The 18,452-nt window shown below is 43.0% G+C and overlaps 1 protein-coding gene across 14 annotated transcripts in view; it reads right to left on the reverse strand.

Annotated features, from left to right (window-relative positions):
- Positions 1-1,298: 1,298 nt before the first annotated feature.
- The window catches only part of fmnl2a (formin-like 2a), a 47,735-nt gene continuing 30,581 nt past the window's right edge, over positions 1,299-18,452 (reverse strand). The window contains exons 7-30 of one of the 14 annotated variants that reach the window (XM_085250635.1): positions 18,361-18,396; positions 17,629-17,673; positions 16,050-16,158; positions 15,782-15,858; positions 14,906-14,999; positions 13,629-13,703; positions 12,225-12,335; positions 11,811-11,960; positions 11,388-11,489; positions 10,918-11,239; positions 10,648-10,839; positions 8,981-9,001; positions 7,969-8,093; positions 7,674-7,876; positions 7,312-7,546; positions 7,143-7,211; positions 6,973-7,053; positions 6,758-6,887; positions 5,545-5,708; positions 5,291-5,392; positions 5,077-5,172; positions 4,524-4,647; positions 1,939-1,985; positions 1,301-1,440 (exon numbers count right to left, since the gene is read on the reverse strand). In XM_085250635.1, the coding sequence (XP_085106761.1) occupies positions 1,435-1,440; positions 1,939-1,985; positions 4,524-4,647; positions 5,077-5,172; positions 5,291-5,392; positions 5,545-5,708; positions 6,758-6,887; positions 6,973-7,053; positions 7,143-7,211; positions 7,312-7,546; positions 7,674-7,876; positions 7,969-8,093; positions 8,981-9,001; positions 10,648-10,839; positions 10,918-11,239; positions 11,388-11,489; positions 11,811-11,960; positions 12,225-12,335; positions 13,629-13,703; positions 14,906-14,999; positions 15,782-15,858; positions 16,050-16,158; positions 17,629-17,673; positions 18,361-18,396 (2,716 nt within the window). In that variant the 3' untranslated portion in view covers positions 1,301-1,434. Of the gene's footprint in view, positions 1,441-1,888; positions 1,986-3,354; positions 3,475-4,523; positions 4,648-5,076; positions 5,173-5,290; positions 5,393-5,544; positions 5,709-6,757; positions 6,888-6,972; positions 7,054-7,142; positions 7,212-7,311; positions 7,547-7,673; positions 7,877-7,968; positions 8,094-8,980; positions 9,002-10,647; positions 10,840-10,917; positions 11,240-11,387; positions 11,490-11,810; positions 11,961-12,224; positions 12,336-13,628; positions 13,704-14,905; positions 15,000-15,781; positions 15,859-16,049; positions 16,159-17,628; positions 17,674-18,360; positions 18,397-18,452 lie in introns of those variants that run through there. The other 13 variants (XM_085250629.1, XM_085250630.1, XM_085250631.1 and 10 more) reach the window with 13 other exon arrangements.

The raw sequence follows: 18,452 nt of genomic DNA on the forward strand, positions 1-18,452 counted from the left end.
AAAATGGGGGGAAAAAACTAAGTTAAAATAACATTCAAGCTGTATAGCACAAGGCAGGGAAAACTTCTGTTTAAACAATATGTACAATATTAACCATCTGGTGATGTGAATTAGGTAAAAAAAAACAAAAAAAACAGTTTGTAGCAAAATATCTGTACATTTAGGAAACTTTTTATGTTGTATACTTTTGTTTTGCCCCGTTTTAAAACACACATTAGATGACGACATAAGCTTAAATGAATCTTTTAAGTGGTTAAATACTATACATTAAAATTACAGTAAAGCGAGTAGACTCGGTGACCTGGAATGTTGTTAACCTGTAAAACGCTCGCAGAAGCACGACGTTTAGTTATGTCCAGTTCTGACAATAAGATCATCCAGTAAAGTTTCGCATCTTGCGTGCAGTTTCTACCCCCAACAGAAAAGGTATTCGGTTTTCTTGCTCTGCATAATTCCTTCCACAAAACCAGCTGTGCAGCTACAGATATGCACAACTTGAAAATAAGTTGTTTTTTAATGGATTAGAAGCTACAAATTCAGCCCTTACTGATCACTCGTAATAAGACATGACAGAAGAATCAGTATGGAGATACCTGCTATAAACAGAATTCACATTAAACTGGTCTTTATTTACCTTTATAGTTGCTTTAGTACAAATATAGAGTTCATACCACATTAACAGCCCTTTAATAATTTGAGAAACCCTCATGAGATGTAAAAATTTTTTTAAAAAGTGCAGGTTGAGCATGTTCATGTTGTTAGAGGAGCGGACTAAAGGGCCGTAACAATAATATTTGTAACAGCTAAAAAGAGAACCCGTCCTGTACATTCTACATCTTTCCCCACGTAACGCCATTTCACGTGGCTCTTAAGGCCACCGCATGTCCAGTTTTACACATCTGAAAAATTAAAGCCAGGTCACGTTGTATTGCTCAGAGTGGGATTATTAAGAACAGTCATTAGGCAAACACGGCAACGTGACGTGAAACCACAAAAAAACAACAACAATAAAATTCAGGCACTTGGCTCGTCAAAGGTTTTTAAATCAACCTTTCAGACACTTTAAATTCAGTCCCATACGTGTCCCAGTCCTTCATAGTGAAATGCTGCTAATACTATAGCACAGATGTGGAATATTGAGTATTCTTATGTAATATATATACATAATCATCTCACATGTTGCTACAAACACCTGACTTTCACGCGTCATCCTTCACTCTGCTTCGATCTTTTTGTCACTCCTTACTCTCTTTCTCTCTCTCTCTCTACCCCCCCAATACCTTTCTCCCTTCCCCCCATCCCCAGCCCTAGCACATGCACTATTCCCTCGTCACATGACTACGTCGCCATTGTTGACCGGCCGCAGGTTCTGATCATCAAAGCGTCTCCTGACACTCCTCCGTACGGCGTCCGCTCTCCTGTAAGGCTGATTCCTCAAATCTGAGATAGAAAAGAAGGGTCGGGGATGGGCATGGATAAAAAGATGGTGTCAGGCGTCTTCATCGGGGTGTTTTGATGAGCTCACATGTTCACAGTGCTGGCAGCCTGTCTTTCAAAGCAGTGTGATGTCTACACAAACAACAGCCAAACAACCTGTCTTTGGTTTTTAAACATTAGACAGTCCACAGAATTTTTTTTAAAAACCTCTGCCAGAAATCTAGGAAATCTCTCATGCATATTGTGAATGCATGAAAATGTATCTTTTCTCTACAATAAAGCCAAAGCGACAAGTGAGGAGAGTAAGGTTATGTGCTAATCACTACACACAGAAACTTCCTGCTACAAAGGAGCATTAATGAGTACATCGATGAACAGAAGTAGGTCAATGATGAGTGGACTTGAAATGAAAGAAGTATGACAGAAACTGAGGTAATAAAGAGATGCTTGCCAGGTTTGGGGCACATCCACTACAGGGGTGCTACTGGAGGAGTTCCTTACCCTCGAGTAGACATTGGGAAATTTAGTAATATTATTCTTCTTTAGGGCTAGATGAAGAGAAGACAAAATGAAGGTTAAAAATGGAGAAGGAGGCTGACCGGTGCACGTCAGCCAAACAATTCACACTGGCTTTACTAAAAGAGCGCTGCAAGAGCCAAGCGGTGTGGCAGTAGGCTGGATGTAGAAAAGCTAGAGCTGGGTAAGGACACGAGAGAGGACAGAGCTAGAGGTTGTTAACTGTTTCAACTGGCGGAGGAGGGAGTGGAGAGAAGGATAAAAGCTTTTTCTTTCTCCTTGTTACTAGACCCAGACTGCTTTGCAAAGTGGCTACCAGCAAGATGGAAGAGAGCCCATTTCTACCTTTCTGTGCAGCACAACTGTAAACTGAAACAAACACAATTCATCACCACCAAAAAAAACAAAACACTGAAGCATGCATGCAGCCAGGGAAAAACACTGACAACCAGTGATTCAAACACCTCAAAACCTTCAGTGAAGCAACCTGGTTGCATGTTAGTAGCACACACAAACTCCTGAAATGCACCAGATGATCTATATGCACACACCATGCAGAATAGCAACGAGCCTGACAGACCACACCGAGTCACCGAGAAGTGACCCAGAGTGGCAAAGCGAGCGTGGCACATGGACTAACTGGGAGAGCAGGGGGTGCAGTAGGAGCAAGCAGCAGGGATGAAGCAATCAGCATGCACACAACTATGAACATGTGATAATGACATGTGATAGTGAACAAACATGAATTTTGAATGAAAACACTCTTTGAAAACACACAAAAAAAAGCAAGGTATAATGCCACAGACACTTCTACATCATACCTGCTGTGAAGATGATGACCTTAGCTTGTATATTGCAAGATGTAGTGCGACATGTTAATGTCATAGTGACCCAATTAGAGGCTAAGAAGAGAAAAACTTTTTAAGTATGTTCATAGCTCAGTAATTGTTTTTGAGTCTTGGCCACTAGATGGCAGCAGCCAGCTTAACGGCGTTTCTTTACTTCTCAGCACTCTTAAAGTCCAGATTGGAAACTGCTCTCTCTGTGACATTATGGTTTGCTGTATTTGATAAAACAATGATGATCAATGTGGGTGTCACACTCCATGCATTTGTGGAAAGAAAACTGTTACCCCAGCACCTTATGATGGTCAGTGAGGGAGAAAATGTGAACACACGTGGGGTGAGGGAGAATTGTTTTGAAAAAGACAAAAAAAAAAAACAAGAAACACAACACCCGCACTCGGGCGTGTCTCCAGGGCTTGTCACAGTGCACATGCACAGGTCCGAGGTGTGAGAGGTGAGCGTAACTGTTAAAGGAGAATCGTGGGGGGGGGGAAAAGGCATGCAGAGGAGGAAGGAGAGAAGGACACCAAGAAGAGAACTGTTTGTTTCCAGCAACCTTTGAGAAGATAGAGAGTTCTACAAGCTTAGTAATGGTACTCCTCATTGAGAGCGGACTCGCAGAAGAACCGAGAGCCACGCTTGGCTGTGCGGGCGGTAAAGGGCACGGTCTTCAGCACTGCATTGGAAACGACAGGGACAACAGCCAAGACAAAACAAGACAAATACAATGTAAGAAAAGCAGACTCCTACAGGGGTTTAGCACTGGTTAGCACTAAGCAAAATACCCAACAACACCATCTCGATGCAAAGGCGAAGTCTTTTTTTAAAGAAGGTCACAGCGAATTCTACGGCCGAATTCTCCCAAAAACAGATGATATCAAGGTTATACTGTTAAGGAGACATCAGTAACATTTTACTGTTATAGCTCTTTGATAATGAGCCAACTGTCACCACTTTATCTTTAAAGCCTGGGTTGTTACTGTTACAATCCATTAGATGTTTTGTATTTTTATAAAAGTAGCCTGTGTTCTGTAGAAACTATCTAACATTTCTCTCTAAAATGTAATTAAATATAAAAGATAAAACTAAATACTTAAAGTTCATCTTTTATTGCTGCTTCTCAGAACTTCTGTTTGCCAGGGGCAGCCAATCAGTAGAGAGATGGCTTAAAGGGAGGTTGGTGTTAAACTGAACTGAAGAGATTCAATGAGGCCTAGTTTAAGCTATACAAAGACTATAATAAAAGCTAGAGTGCCTAAAAAATACACTGAAGCTTACTTAGGTACTGAACTGAGTTAATACACTCAGTTGCTCGAGTTTACTCAAGTTTTATCTCCCCTCAGTAAACAAAGGGTGAATTTCATCCCTAAGTTTTTATTGCTGGAGATAATCATATCCGGGATTGCCTATGTACAGATGGTGTTACAAAGCAAAGACAAAGCAGATAAGCCACGATGAGACACATTTGAGTTGAACAGATTGCCGTCAGTGCATGTTTGGACTAGTCAGGTATTACCTTTGGTTCTCAAGAACCTGACAGTTGAAACTTAAAAGAGCCAAAGTCATTGTGTTAGTTTTGAATCCTTCTGTTAATGACTGCTTTTATAGCAGAAAAGGACCTTCATGCAGGGCACCAAGTGTGTGTGTGTGTGTCTGTGTGAGTGTGGATGTGTGTAAATATGAGTTTAGCCACAGACTGTAGCCACGTGATCCGGGGGACGTTACCCGTAATGATGTCCTCGATCGCTCCGTCTTTGCCTTCGTAGACGTGGCGACTGTCTTTCACCTGTTTCCTTCTGAGCTCCTGGATCAACTCTTGCTGCTGCCTCTTGCTCTTATGGGATGGAGACTGAGGAAGACACAGGCACATAAAAGTGTTACGGCCAGTAAGTAAAATATCTTCGACAAAGGATTCTCCCACTTGTAATTTGTTTCAGCTCAAAAAATGCCTCGGTTCATTCAGGCGTGTGTGTGAGTTAATTGAACCGTTCAAGTCGTATAATCGCCGATTCTGAGTTGATGCGATGTGACTCAGCAGGGCGTAAGACTGCAGAACTAGATACAAGCGCGCCCAGCAGGCAGTCGGCACTCAACTAATCCTGTGATCAAGAGTCTGGAGGAAATTAGGATGAAGCGGAAGGGGAGGAAGTGGAGCTGTCTTACCTTCTGGTCATTGTTATCCTCTGTAGACTCCTGTCCTAGAAAGTAGGGGGTTGGGGATAAGTAGAAAAGGGTAGTTGGAGAGCTGGGAAAGGAGGGTGGGAGGTGGGGTGCTTACCTTCTGGTCTTCCTCCATCATGGCTTCTTGCTCCATAAGTTTTTCCAGCATAATCTGCTCCTGTCTTTTCCTTTGCTCATTGTCCTCCTCCGCTTGCTGAGAAGATTTCACATTCATGTTCAAATTCAATTCAATTAAATGAAGTGAAGACTACTATTTATCATGTGTGTTTTGTCTGTTTCTGTCCAATGTGCGAGACTAATATCCAACTCACCCTGTAGGCCTTAACAAATCGCACAAACACAGGGAAGAAGACTGATGGCGGTGTGGTTTTGGCATTCTCGCCGAAGAATTTCACCACCTCATCAAAAGCATCCTTAAAAAAAAGCAAAAACAAGAGCAAAAGGCACAGATATCTGTCAAATGAAGTAACACAGACTCATTGCCTGCACTGTATGTGGACCAATCACGTTTGCATGCAAATACATGCCCCAGTGTCTGACAGCGAGCCACGAATCACCCTTTTACCTGTGCGATCTTGGCATCATCCTGCAGCTTCTTTAGCTTGCTCTCATTGTGTGCAATGAACTCTTTGAGCATGGTGTTGTGGCCATGCATGCTGTATTCTCTTTTGGTCAGCTCCATGCCTCTCTGCAGCTCCTTAACATCCAGCAGGACGTTCTCCAGCGACACTGTGAACACAGAGAAGTTTAGCTTACATGACACAAACCTGTACATGTAAAGTGTGTAGCATCTTCTAGATCTAAATCACATTGTTCTCCTGTGGGCTGTAGTGCAGTTTGAGCATCTAGATTGTTGTGGCATGAGTTGTCTAGCTTTCTACATTTCTGCCATTTTCTTTCTATTCCCTTACTCTCACAGTCAGATAAATGCATGGAGTAGATTAACCTCTTCTTCCAACTGCTCCCTTTAGCGGTCGCCACAGTGGATCATCTGACTCCATCTCACCCTAATCCTCCCATCCTCCACTGTCACACTAACCCTCTGCATGTCCCTCCTTCACTACATCTATGAATCTGCTCTGCGTTCCCTCCTGCCTGGTAGCTCCATATTCAACATGGTTTGTACTTTATATCCAGTCTCCCTCCTCTACACATGTCCAAACCATCTCAGCCCTGTCCCGTACTCATTTTTAATCTCATCCATCCTGGTGGTCGCTCCCACTGAAAATCTTAACATCTTGCGCTCTGCTTTTGTCAGTGCCACCATCTCCAAACCGTACATCACAGCGGGTCTCACTACCATCTTGTAAACCGCTCCTTTTACTCATCCTGCCATCCTTCTGACACTCGTTTCCACCTGCTCCACCCTGCCTGCACCCTTCTTCACCTCTCGTGTGCACTGTCTGTTACTTTACATGGTGGACCCCAGATATTTAAACTCATGTACCTTCACTACCTTTACTCCTGTTACACTTGTCTCTATTCTAAATTGTCCATATGTGTGAATCACCCTATCATAGACAGCTGACCTATGCATGGTGCCTTTCACCCTAAAACAGACTACAACTCACATCTGCACAGGTTGGCAACTCACACTGCAATAATCTAGATTCTAGATGGATAAATTGCACCGCCGGCTAGAGAAAGAAATACACAATTAAATTCTGGAGTTTATTCCAAGAGAAACATGATAAGATTCTGTCTGTTTCTCACTGACAGACGCAGTCAGATTATGCGCTGTTCACTTCCACCCAACTTAACTTCACTGTACGACTCACCTGCTGCAGCTTTCTCCACATAGTGCATCTCATTGTAGAAAAGGGAAACTTGTGTGTATTTCTCTCTAACCACATTGGCTATGTAGTGTAATAATGTTTGTTTCCGGTCTGTAGACTTGGTATCAAGTAGCTGCAAAGAAAGAAAACACAGACATGTTGAAACATTTTCTAAAAGTCTTTAAAGTTTTGCTAAAAGGTAACAAAATGCAACTTACCAAGTCTAAACTCTGCAGCTTGAATCCATACACCGCTCCTCTTTTGCTGCTGTTCATGTAGTTTCCAAGAGCTAAGATAATCTGCAGGACAGGAGCAAACAAGAATGAAAAAGGAAACCACGCATGCATTTGACACGATGCGTCATAAGGGACGCAAATGGTTCCGTTACCTCTAAAATCTTCTTCAGTTTCTGTGATGACTTGATGGACACAGATGCTGCAATGACTGCATGCAGTTGCTGTGGGTGAGAATGAGACATCAAATCCAGCACAGCGCTGTTGCTTTCTAAGGTTGCAGCATAAAAACATTAAGAATGACAACGTAGCGTCGTTATTCACCGGTGTAAGCATCTGCACGCTTTCGGCGAAGTTGCCGATGAAGGCCATGATGGTCATCTTCTGCATGAGCCTCTCGATCTTACTGAACTGCATCATGAAGCGGTCCTCATCCGTCAAGCTTTCGAGAGGCTTGCGCTCCTTCTCGAACTGTCGCAGGACTTTAATCTCGTTCTCCGTGGGCTGGAAGCGCATTAGACACTCCACGAAGTCCACCGGCAGAGTCCGTAAATCAAACCTGGACGATGAGGAGACACAAGGACACGTGTTATGAACCATTAGTCTATTTTATAAGAAAAACAGGCATACAGCTATGTGAGTTTAGAAAAACAGACTGCATGCAGGAACACCAGTTGAAGGCTTACAGTTGAATGGCTTTGCAGATCTCCTCGGGTGTCTTGCCCACTTTCCTCAGCGTGATGGCCAGGTTCTTTGCCCTGTTGGAGTCCAGCAAAGTCACCTTGTTGGGTCCCTTCTGGATGACCTTCTGCTTGCTTGCAGTGAGGTCGATGGGCGGGCCCTGGGCTTTCGTCTTAAACATCTCCTCGAACTCATCAACATTCAGGTCCTAAAAAGCAACAGCAGTCAATTCGTGATTCATTTTCCTGGGATATAGGCAGGAAACGGATGCGTAACCTCTGAATCAGCGGAGAACTTTACCTCCAGTATCCTCTCATCATCAATCTCATTGAAAACAGTCCCGTTGATCTGGTTTGGTTTCAGGGCCACCCAGTTGAAGACGGGCATACGGAACTTGGTCTTTATGGGTTTCTTGATCTTAACAGCTTAAACAGAATACAGACAAGTTAGCACAGGGTGTCTATCTACAATCAACAGTTCACATAAGCATGCAGGTGAAAGGGTAGACAAGTACCTGGGACTGGTAACACACATGGATATGACTCTCTGGGTAGCTAGATGCCATATCTGTCTAATCTCTAAAAACAAAGTCCCACTTTGTGTTATTTACATGAACTAAATGCTTTCTGTAAGCCCTTCAAAATAAAACAGAAACTACGCTGCCTTGTATGTATTTTTTCCCCAAATAGAGCAAAGCTTCTTAGCCTTTGGCTGGACAGTAAAGGCCAAAGGGGATCGGTGTACCTGTTAAGTAAACGGTGTATGCGGTAAGCCTGATGACAAACTATTTATTGGACAGATTATAGCTATTTGTAGCCACCACTGCTGCTTCATTGAAGCTGAACATTGACATGGTGCCCTGATTCCCCACACGGACAAGGTGTCAGCAGGGACAAATAAGATAAGGCCGTCATGGGAAAGGTAAACAGCATTCCAGTATGCACGGCGCCTATCGCTTTAATCATCTGCATGCCACAGCAGGTCACTGTGCCTCAGCATGCACTCAACTCTTTCTGATGTTGCCAGATTTCATTCAAATAAACACTTAAACAAACACTGGAGTAATACTGCAGAAATGTGGAGATTGCAGTGTTTTTCAAGGGAAAACTAGTTGGGGATGTGTTGCTTTATATAGCATGTTGGCAAGCGCACGTTAATGAAAATGGTGAAAGAAGACAGAAAGTGTTTGAGAAACGTGAAAATACAGCATGAATACAGCAAAGAGGTTTGTGTTTTTAACTGGGGAAGTGAAATGTGGGACACTAGAGGGAGGGGTGGGGACAAAACAGCAAACACGACAAGCATAACCTACAGAAGAGTTTGATGGGTCCCTCTGGTCGGCAAAAAAAGGAAACAATTATAAGACAAATAAAAAGGAGGGTTAGTGAGAATTAATGCACATCTCAAATCACACAGTACAGTATAGAATCTGCTCTCCGAGGGGGAAATATTTACCCCCATCTACATACAGTAAGAGCTGATTAGTGACAGAACTTAGTCATCAAGTCACACAAGGGTCACTTATCAATACTAATCCACTGAGCAGAGCAATCCTAGTAAAATAAGTCTGAACGTGTATTGTGGTGTTCTACTCAACACAGATGGGAAACAAAATATATAATAAATATGTTCCTGTCTTTCTATTTATCTGATTGCTGTTTTTTAATATTCTGTTTGAGCCCACCAACTAAAATGAGGCCAATCAGTGGCTACTGTCTAACTCAGTACATCACAAACTGGCAGCAGCTCTACAGTAAAAAGCCTCCCAGCAGTATCTCTGGAGTTAGATGGTCCTTTCAGCTGCTTGTTTATCTCCCAAGAGGTCACCACAGCAGACGATTTGGCGTGTTTAGTCTTACGCCAGATGCCCTTCCTGACATAACTCTTGACCACAATGTAAGAGTGACACTGCTGAAAGTAATACTTATTAAGAAAAGGAGTTTTACAGGAGAATCGGTACAAAACCCCCCACATTTTTATGCAAAGGAGACACATCGGTAACAGGATTGTTAAGATCATACGGAGCTGAAGAATTCAGCCAGTCCTAGGAAACACTTGTAAGTGACTGGTAATAAAAAAATGTTTTAAAAAAACTGGCACAAAGTAAGAGGCAAAAGTTCCTTTAGGGCTAAAATACATCTTTAAGCAACCAAAGTTTTCCCACTTGCTAAATTGTTCAAACTTGCTGTGGTTTTTCTTTGTATTTAAAGTAATCGCCATATGACTCCATATGCAGTGATTTCTGTGCACTTTATGAATCGCAGGGGGAGGTTTTGATTAAAAAGTAGCTCAGAGCAGCTCATTAAACAAAAAAGAAAAAATGAACCAGCTGATTTTTGGGGGGACGGTGAGCTAAATCTAAAGCTCAAAACTTTAATGTCACAACCTGAGTCAAGCCTGACACCAGAGTTTGACGAAACCTTGGTTTTATTTTTAAAAAATTCTTAATAATCTCAGCTAAAAGATTAACTACTTATCTCCCAGAAAGCACGAAGGCAAGAAGTGGTGTCGCCTCAAAAGCCAACCTCAGGCTCGCCTTTACCCAAACTCCCTCACCCATTAATTAGCAATTAAGCCGCAGTGACACCCTGAGACTCCTGCGCGGCCACTGCAAGGCGAGTAGAGGTTGCAGAGGATTGCAAACAGTGAACTATGAATTGAAGCTAGCTTGTTTGAGTCTGTATGAAAGTGAACACTGAACACAAGGTCTTTACTGTGAAGCAGCGGCAACATGTATCAGATAGCCTCAAGGTAAACTAGAAGCAGCTGAGTACATTAGCCGCTGTTATGTAATATTCCAGAAGTTTGTGTGTACAGCAGCAAACCTGTACTAAAGCAAATCAAAAGCAGTGCTAAAGCAGAGCCACATAAACATCACCTCTTGTATTATCCTATATGAACAAATTGTGCATAATCCCTATTCTACACATTTTCACAATGCATTAAAGAACATTGACTCAGTTGATTTGATGACCTTACCTGCTAACCCAGAGTTCATGATAACGGTGGGAGTCCCACAGCCGGGCAGTGGGGGGGCCACTGGAGGAGGCGGAGGAGGGAGAGGGGCTGACGTCTCTGTAGGCATTCCTGGGGGTGGCGGGGGAGGCGGAGGGGGTGGTGGCGGAGGCGGGGGAGCTGCTGCTGGAATTGTTGACGTTGGTCCGTTTGACACTGGGAGAGGGGTAAGAAAAACAGTTCAGGCTGACCCGCTGTTATCGGCTTAATATTCTGAGCTAATATTAAACTTACGTGTGCCGTTCATCGGAAGCGGCGGGGGCGGAGGAGGCGGTGGAGGTGGAACAGGTGTGCCCGCCGTAAGTGCAACATGGTTTGGACTGACGGCTACACCGTTTCCGCCGAACACGGCGCCCGGCGAGCTCTCCGTAGCGGAGGGCGGCGACGTTAGGATTGAGATGTCTCCGTCTCCTTTTTTGTGGATCTTGATGGTGCCCTGCTTCTCCAGCTCGTGGATCTTCTTCTCGAGTTTACTTTGTCGCTGGATGGCCTCGTCCTTCTCCTTCAGCATCTGTCGCAGCGAGTGCACCTGCGAGCTGGCATCTTTATAGACTTCCTGTGTGGTACAGGGAAACAGAAAAAAGGAACATATGAGAAGAACAGAAAAATACGTGTGGCGATATTTTACATTTTCTCTACCGTTAGCTTAACTAGCTATCACCAAGTTGAAGAACTGATGTCAAGGTAGAGAAAGCGGCTCTGACCCTGATGGATTCCAGCTCCTTGTTCCTTTGCATCAGCTGCTTCTCCAGCTCTACAATTTTGGCCATGGCCTCATTCTCCATGTCCTGCAGCTTCTCTGTCATCTATGGGAACAGTATCAGGAAGAAAAGATTGCAGAGTGATGTGAACTAACTGAAGAGACACCATTCGAATCAACATGTTAGCACAGAAATATACTGAGGCACTACGAGGGTTTCATATTTTCATGTATCTGGATTAAAAATGATCTGTCAGGGCCTAAAAGTTCTGCATTTTTCAAAAACAAAACAAAACTTTGCACCATATCAAGTTGCTATTCCATCAACTTCCTATTGTTAATATTCAGACTGCTGCAAGAGAAATAAGATCAAAACGGCAACTTCGCCTCAAGTCAAAGAGTACAACCAACACTAGAGGGTTCTCACATGTGATATGTTCTCCTCCAGCTCCTCCACCCGCTCCAGGGCAGCATTTTTGGTCTCCGCATCCTCCAGCAGCGCTCCCACATCAAACACATTATCCAAGTAAGCCTGGATCTGGACCTGCAGCTTATCACTCTCTGTGTGCTTTAGTTTCTGCAGAGCAGATACAACAAGTTAGGGAAGAGGAGCTGTAGTTTGATTTCAGCTCACAGCATTGGGATAACATCGATCTTTCTGCAGAAAGTCAGGAGACAAAGAACTACAAAGCTGACCACTGTTTCTGAAGTAATGGAAAAGCCATTATTGACAGTGGTTGCTGTCTCAGGGGCACTGTAATGACAGCCTATCCTCTGGACTGTGAGTGTTCAGAAGAATGTCTGTCTAGCCATTTTCCTGCAGCACTATGTCTCAACTCACATCTAAGTAGTCGTCCAAACACAGCTTGGTGAAGTCGTACTGTAGATGAACCCTGAAGTTCATGTCCTCCACTGAGTGCACGACGATGTTGATGAACTGCATGCACGCCACCTGGGGAATGGCAGGTAGGAAAGGTTAGCGAGAGAGAGAGTTCACTGCATAATAATTTCCCCCAGGGATCAATAAAGTATTCTGATTCTGATATGCATTTTCTATATTACACTGTTTATAGGACTGTAAAACACCTTTATAGATCAGTGTGCAACAAGTTTGTGTTTTTATACACCAGTTTGCTACTTCCACGATTTGGTTTTTATGCTCATATATAATATATGTTGCCTTTTATTATGTCTCGGGTATATAAATCCTTATTATTTTGCTTGCTTAGCTGGCAGGGTAGCTTATCTGGCAGATTAAAAGGATCTGAAAAAACAAATGAACAAAAGCTGCCAGTTCAACACTACTATGGGAGCTTGCATAAACAGATCAAGGGGGATCTACTCACAGTTTCTAATGCACACACGCGCGCTTCCCAACGCTAAAATGGGCTTCATGAACATCCTACAACAAGCTCAGCTGCCCCAGTGTGAGAAAGCAGCTTTTGGCAAAGTCTGTTCACTTCAGAGCTGCTGTCAGGTGACGACTGCCTATCGGGAGGACTGCAAGGGAAACTTGTTCAAAGTGAAGCACTATTCAAGCACAGCCTCTGTTGGTTTTCACTCAGATTAATTAGAATGGATTCACAGAGGTGTGACGTATAAAATCAAGCATAAGGTGGCATGTCCATTGATGTTCTTAAGTCTTTTCTGTCAGATTAATTAACACTGCTGAGCCTTGAAAAAACAGAAGGTCTTTGCTTAGGGATCCTCAGGTTTGATCCACTGCAACACACATCTGTAGCTTATGCAGTGACCTTGCACAGAAACTGATAGTACTGCATATCACAAAACTGGAGGAACAGTTTGTTAATTTTTTACACTGAACTCCTGCTCTACCTCCTGGTAGAGGCAGGGCAGGTCATCTACCATTCGAAAGGTTGGTCGTTTAATTTCTGGCTGCCCCAGTCTGCATGTCAAAGTAATCTTGAGGAAGATACCAGACACTGAGCTGCTCTCGATGTGTTCTCTGAGTGCGAATGTGTGTGTGAATGCTAAAAAGAAAAGAATCGGACGTAGAAAACAGTTGTATAAAGAGCTCATTTAGGTACAAGTATGTTTACCATTTAAGTTCGATTGGGGTTTAGACAGGTATATGAGGACCTGTTTCTAACCTCTTCTGCCCACACATTACAGTTCACATCATTTTCTCTGAACTTTTGACACTGAAAAATCATTCGGCTTCACAGAAAGGGTTTTCGGGGATTGCAGCACAATTAACAGTCATCACAACTGTGCGTAGGCTGACCATGAAGTCAATGTTGTTGTCCTCATTCTTGAAGTACTCCATTAGCTTCTCGAATCGCTGCTCCTCCGTACACACCTGCAAAGAAAACCACACATTCATTTACTTCATTTGTTTTAGACCAGCTGGAGAAACAAAGCCAGGGATTTAGCCAGGAATTGCACCTCATAGACTTATTAATCATGTGTCAATATGTGGTAAAAACTACTGATGTAAGCTGCAAAATACTTTACAGCTTCCTATGATCTCAGAGAGAGCTGTTTTCAAAGCGATAATTAATAAGATACGTTTTTATGAAGTGCTGCAGGATCATTCTTTTATTTTATTTCAGCTACAGTTTGCACCGTGCACCTGTTTTCAATGTTACTCGCAGTATGTTAAAGCGTGTTTAGAGTGGAATTTGGGAGATAAAAAAGAGGGAGTAGAGAGATGCTGTGCAGTTCAGGGAGTTCATGTGGATGTCAATGAGGCAGACAGAGGATGATAAAGAATTTAGAAGGAAGGGAAGAAGGAAAAAAAGAGGGATGCAATGCTGTGAGCTTTAGCCTGCAGCCCCCATCATTCAGCAACATATCTAAGTTACTCAGAAAAATAGATCTTGCATTATGGTCGACAGTGTCACTTTTCATCTAAAAGGAAAAAAAAGAAAAGAACAACTAAACCCTGCCTCCACCAGAATAGAAAAACATGCTGCCGTGCTTCCTGCACTCACATTATCCAAATGCTTTCTCAAACTTCGTCTCATTAGACGGGCAACATTCTCTCTATGCCTTAATCTCCCATTAATGCCAGTGCCGCTGAGAGCAACGCTCAATATTTCATTCCGGGAGTGTAAATATTACATTAACTGCAGTCAGCCCATGTTTGCGGGCCGTATGCTACAAAATGGGGCTGCTGTTAGCGCTCTCTCCATCACAAACCTCCCACTTCTTTCTCCAGAAGCCAGAATGCCTCATCCAGACAGGCAGAGGTCAGGCAGGGCTATCTGTTACAACTAACTCACTGCTTTTCTGAGCTTTGAAGCTACTGCCAAATCCAGTTAACACGCATATAACTGTTATCACTTGCGGCTGTGTGTGTCGTCCTATGCGACGCAGCTAAACTGGTGTCTGTAATCTGTTGACTAACAGAATTAATTCCTAGACGCTATCCCTTTGAAGCAACGAGGAATACGCCGGCCTCACAACTGCCAGACGAGCATTCCTCCAGGGCTGAGTCACTGTTTGAAGCAAAATGTAATGACATATTCGTCTCCTCCGAACCATCTTTGCAGCTCGTACCTCCTTAAAGTTGTCGAACGCAGAGAGAATAATTTCGTGGCCTCCTCTCACGAGGCAAACCGCCGCCAGGAGCTCCAAGACCAGAGCTTTGGTTCTGAAAAACAGGGAGAAAATGATGTCAGGAATAATTAATGAATGAACAGAAAAGCAGGAGATAATCGCAGAGGAAACAAAGCGGAAAACTGTGTAATTTAGGATCATCTCGCTACTGAAACGTCTGCATAGGACAGATCATAAACAGCAACCACTGTCACAGCGAAACAAATTTTCATTGTGTATTCATTGGTTTAACCTCTTGAGAGTCAAAAGTCCAGAGTTAAAGGGGGGTTAAAGGCCAGGTATAAAAAATGAATACTTCTTGGCCTGATTCATGTGAGTTTATTAAAGTGCATAGACACTGAAAGTGCCGGCTCATCCCGTCTCCAGTTCATTCACGCGGGATTTCTATGTCTGGATGAGATGAAATGTGACAGGTGATGCGAAGTGGTTCCACATCCACTTTTGAGAAAATCCTTAAACCCTGGGGCATGAAGTGAAAACACGACCACACACACACACACAGAGTGCTCCTCGTAGCCGTCTCAGTGAGCAGCTGCCAGTGTGGTGGACTGTGCCAGCGGTGCCTTGACCCGTCTGTGCCCCTGAGCAACAAGGGCTCCCACTCTCAGACTGTGCAGGTGCACAAAATCTAGCGTTTGTGCTTTTATGGATGTGGGTCCAAGTTGGTAAAACATAAAACCCATCTTATTGAATCTTTTATCCAGCAGCTCTTTTTTTATTTGAAAAAAGAAACTTGAGATTTTGTTCTTTATTTACCTACCTTTTCATTTTTGGTTCCTTTTTTGTTTTTGTTTTTCAACCTTTGGTCGAACTTACCTCGGGTTTTTGTTGTTGAGGCTTAGTGCAATTTCATTCACAGCATGAGGGTGTGACATGACCATGTTGAAGCCATACTGGAAGATGAAAGACAGAGACAAAGCAGTTCATTAACAGAGAAGATGGGACACAGAATAAGCAAGATGGGACTTGTAATAATAAAAACAACTTAGAAAACTGAATTTAGCTTAACAAAATGTGGCTCAGCTCAGAGAGACGTGCAGTCTGTGTGGACTGGATGGTCCCTGTAGAGGCCTTGGGGGCTGACCTGGTAGTTCATGATAGCACGCAGGCACATGATGCAGACGTGGACATCATCTTTTTTGCAGACCAGTCTGGAGTTTTTCAGCGTTCTCCGGCTGGGCAATGTGTTGAAACTAATAAATAAAGATCAGAAGTCAGTATTAAAGGGAATAAAACTACAGAATAAAATGTTAAGCCTATGTGACTGAACAAAAGAGTTCACAAGAACTGAATAAACAAGATAACAGATGCCATTTGTAAACAAGCCCTCATTGCACACCATCTTCTGCACATAATGAGGCTGTTAAACTGCCAGGGCACCTTATATTAACACACACAAAGGCCATAAAATCTACAACCGAGCACAGAGCCACCGGATGCCTTCTTTCAATTGTTTCAACAGACCTTCATGGAGATATCACTTACAGCTAACACCACAGCAGCCAGTCATTTGCATGCAGCACATTGATTGTGCAGCTTTATCTGGACAAAAACAAGGCCTCTGCTCCTGGTGCAGCTCCCACACTAAAACAGAAATGCTGGAGCAGCAGTCTAACTGAATAATATGCAAAAAGAGTCGGAGAAAAGGAGTTCATTTTCAGACTTTTATCACGAGGTACAATTACCAAACCCAAGTTCTGGGGAAAAATGTGTCTTCGGGCTACTGACACACATGCCAATTCGTGTCATCACCCATGCCTGTAGGCGTGACTTCTCTGTGTGTCAAAACACAGTGTGTGAGTGTGCATGTGTGTTTGTCTGAAAAGGAACGGAGCTTTCAAGGGAGAGGCAGCGGTTTGAGGATGAAGACGGCTCTAAATTAGCAGTAAAATGAGCTAGATTTTTTTCCTACTTACACAAGTATCCACATTTGCTATGTGAGCATTACTGCATATTGCATTAAGTAAAGTGCAGCATTAAAATAAATAAATAAACAAATGAAGTAGATAAACAAGCCTTTTCCTGACAGAACAGGAGCACCTGCTTCAAACTGCAGAAATAACCTTCCATCCAGGAGTTTTTCCACTCCTGATTAGGCAACATCCAGGAAATGACTAATCAGCGCTTTCTAATCTCAAACCAGTGAATAGATACATTATTATGTAACACCAACAACATGAAGGAGAAGTTTGAGAGAAAAAGCACAAAGAAGAAGGGAGACAAGGAAAGAAAAATAGGAAGGTAGGACGATAATGAAAAGAAGGTAGAAGAGATACAGAAGAAACAGAAGAAGACGGAGGAGGAGAAGAACAAGGAGGAAGAAGAAGAACACGAGTATGGCGATCAAGGAGGAGAACGTGAAGGAACAAGAAAGAAGATGAAGAAGGAGGGGAAAGGGAGAAGAAAGACGAGACAAAGAATGAGAAGAAGCAAAAAATAGAGGAGAAGAAGAACAAAGAAGTAAATGAAGCAGAGGTAGAAGAACAAGAAAAAGCAGAAGAATGGGAAGAAGGAAAAGGAGACACAGAGTGAAGCAAATGTAACACCAAAAAATCCTAAATGTAATTTAAATAACAGAACATCAATCACTACAACTCTATTTACAAGCTATCAATAACAGCTCTAACACGGCTACATGTGACTAGCTAACGCTTCACACATACCGTCTTAATTGAGAACACTTTGGACAGCTCAGTGCACTCGGTGTCCTTCAAGTTGGTAGTTTCAAGAAGACATATGGATAAGACTTAATGTGGGATCTAACAGTTTCTCGGTATTTATCATTCTACTTCAAAGCCAGTCTAAAAAGCATAAGGGAAAATAATCTGTATAATGGACAAAATCGATATTATTAGGAATTATAAAACCACTTAGGCCAAAGCAAAAGATTCATAATTCATTTGCCATTTAAAAAAATATAGAAAACAGAAAAAAGCAACCAAAATACAGAAGCTTGTTAGAAGCTACTTATTCTACTCATACTGGTTGTAGCCTAGTGCTGAGCTTTTAATGGTTGTTGTAGAAACTAGGCTAACGTCTGCACAGAATGGCATTTAGGGAGCCACACAAGCAGCACACAGACACACAGGCAGGAACAATGAGTGCAGTAAAATCCATTTGCTCCAAGGAAAGGAGAATTCAGTCACAAGTGCAGGGGGGGTGGGCAAGCAGTACAAATAATTCACATCCCCAACACAGACAGCGGGACAAATAAACTGGGCAGCTCTACCAGGGAGGTATAAAGTACAATGAGGCCGGGGATCGTGCGTGGACATCCATGTGTGTCTCTGCTCGTAGCATTATAAGTGTGTTTGTTTCTCTAGAAGGGACGGGGATGCTGGGGTTACAGCCGAAGAAAGCTCACTCTGAGCCAGCAGAGCGAAACTGAGACCTGCCTGCTGTCGAAGACTGGCAGACAAAAGAGCAGATGACTATAGGAGGGTGGGGGGGCATTAGGACAAAACAGAAAAGACAGTCAGCCAACAGT

The sequence above is a fragment of the Mchenga conophoros genome, linkage group LG16, assembly GCF_057382185.1.
Source record: "Mchenga conophoros isolate Kocher_MC1m ecotype Shallow Benthic linkage group LG16, M_conophoros_male_GT1.1, whole genome shotgun sequence".
Lineage (NCBI taxonomy): Eukaryota > Metazoa > Chordata > Actinopteri > Cichliformes > Cichlidae > Mchenga > Mchenga conophoros.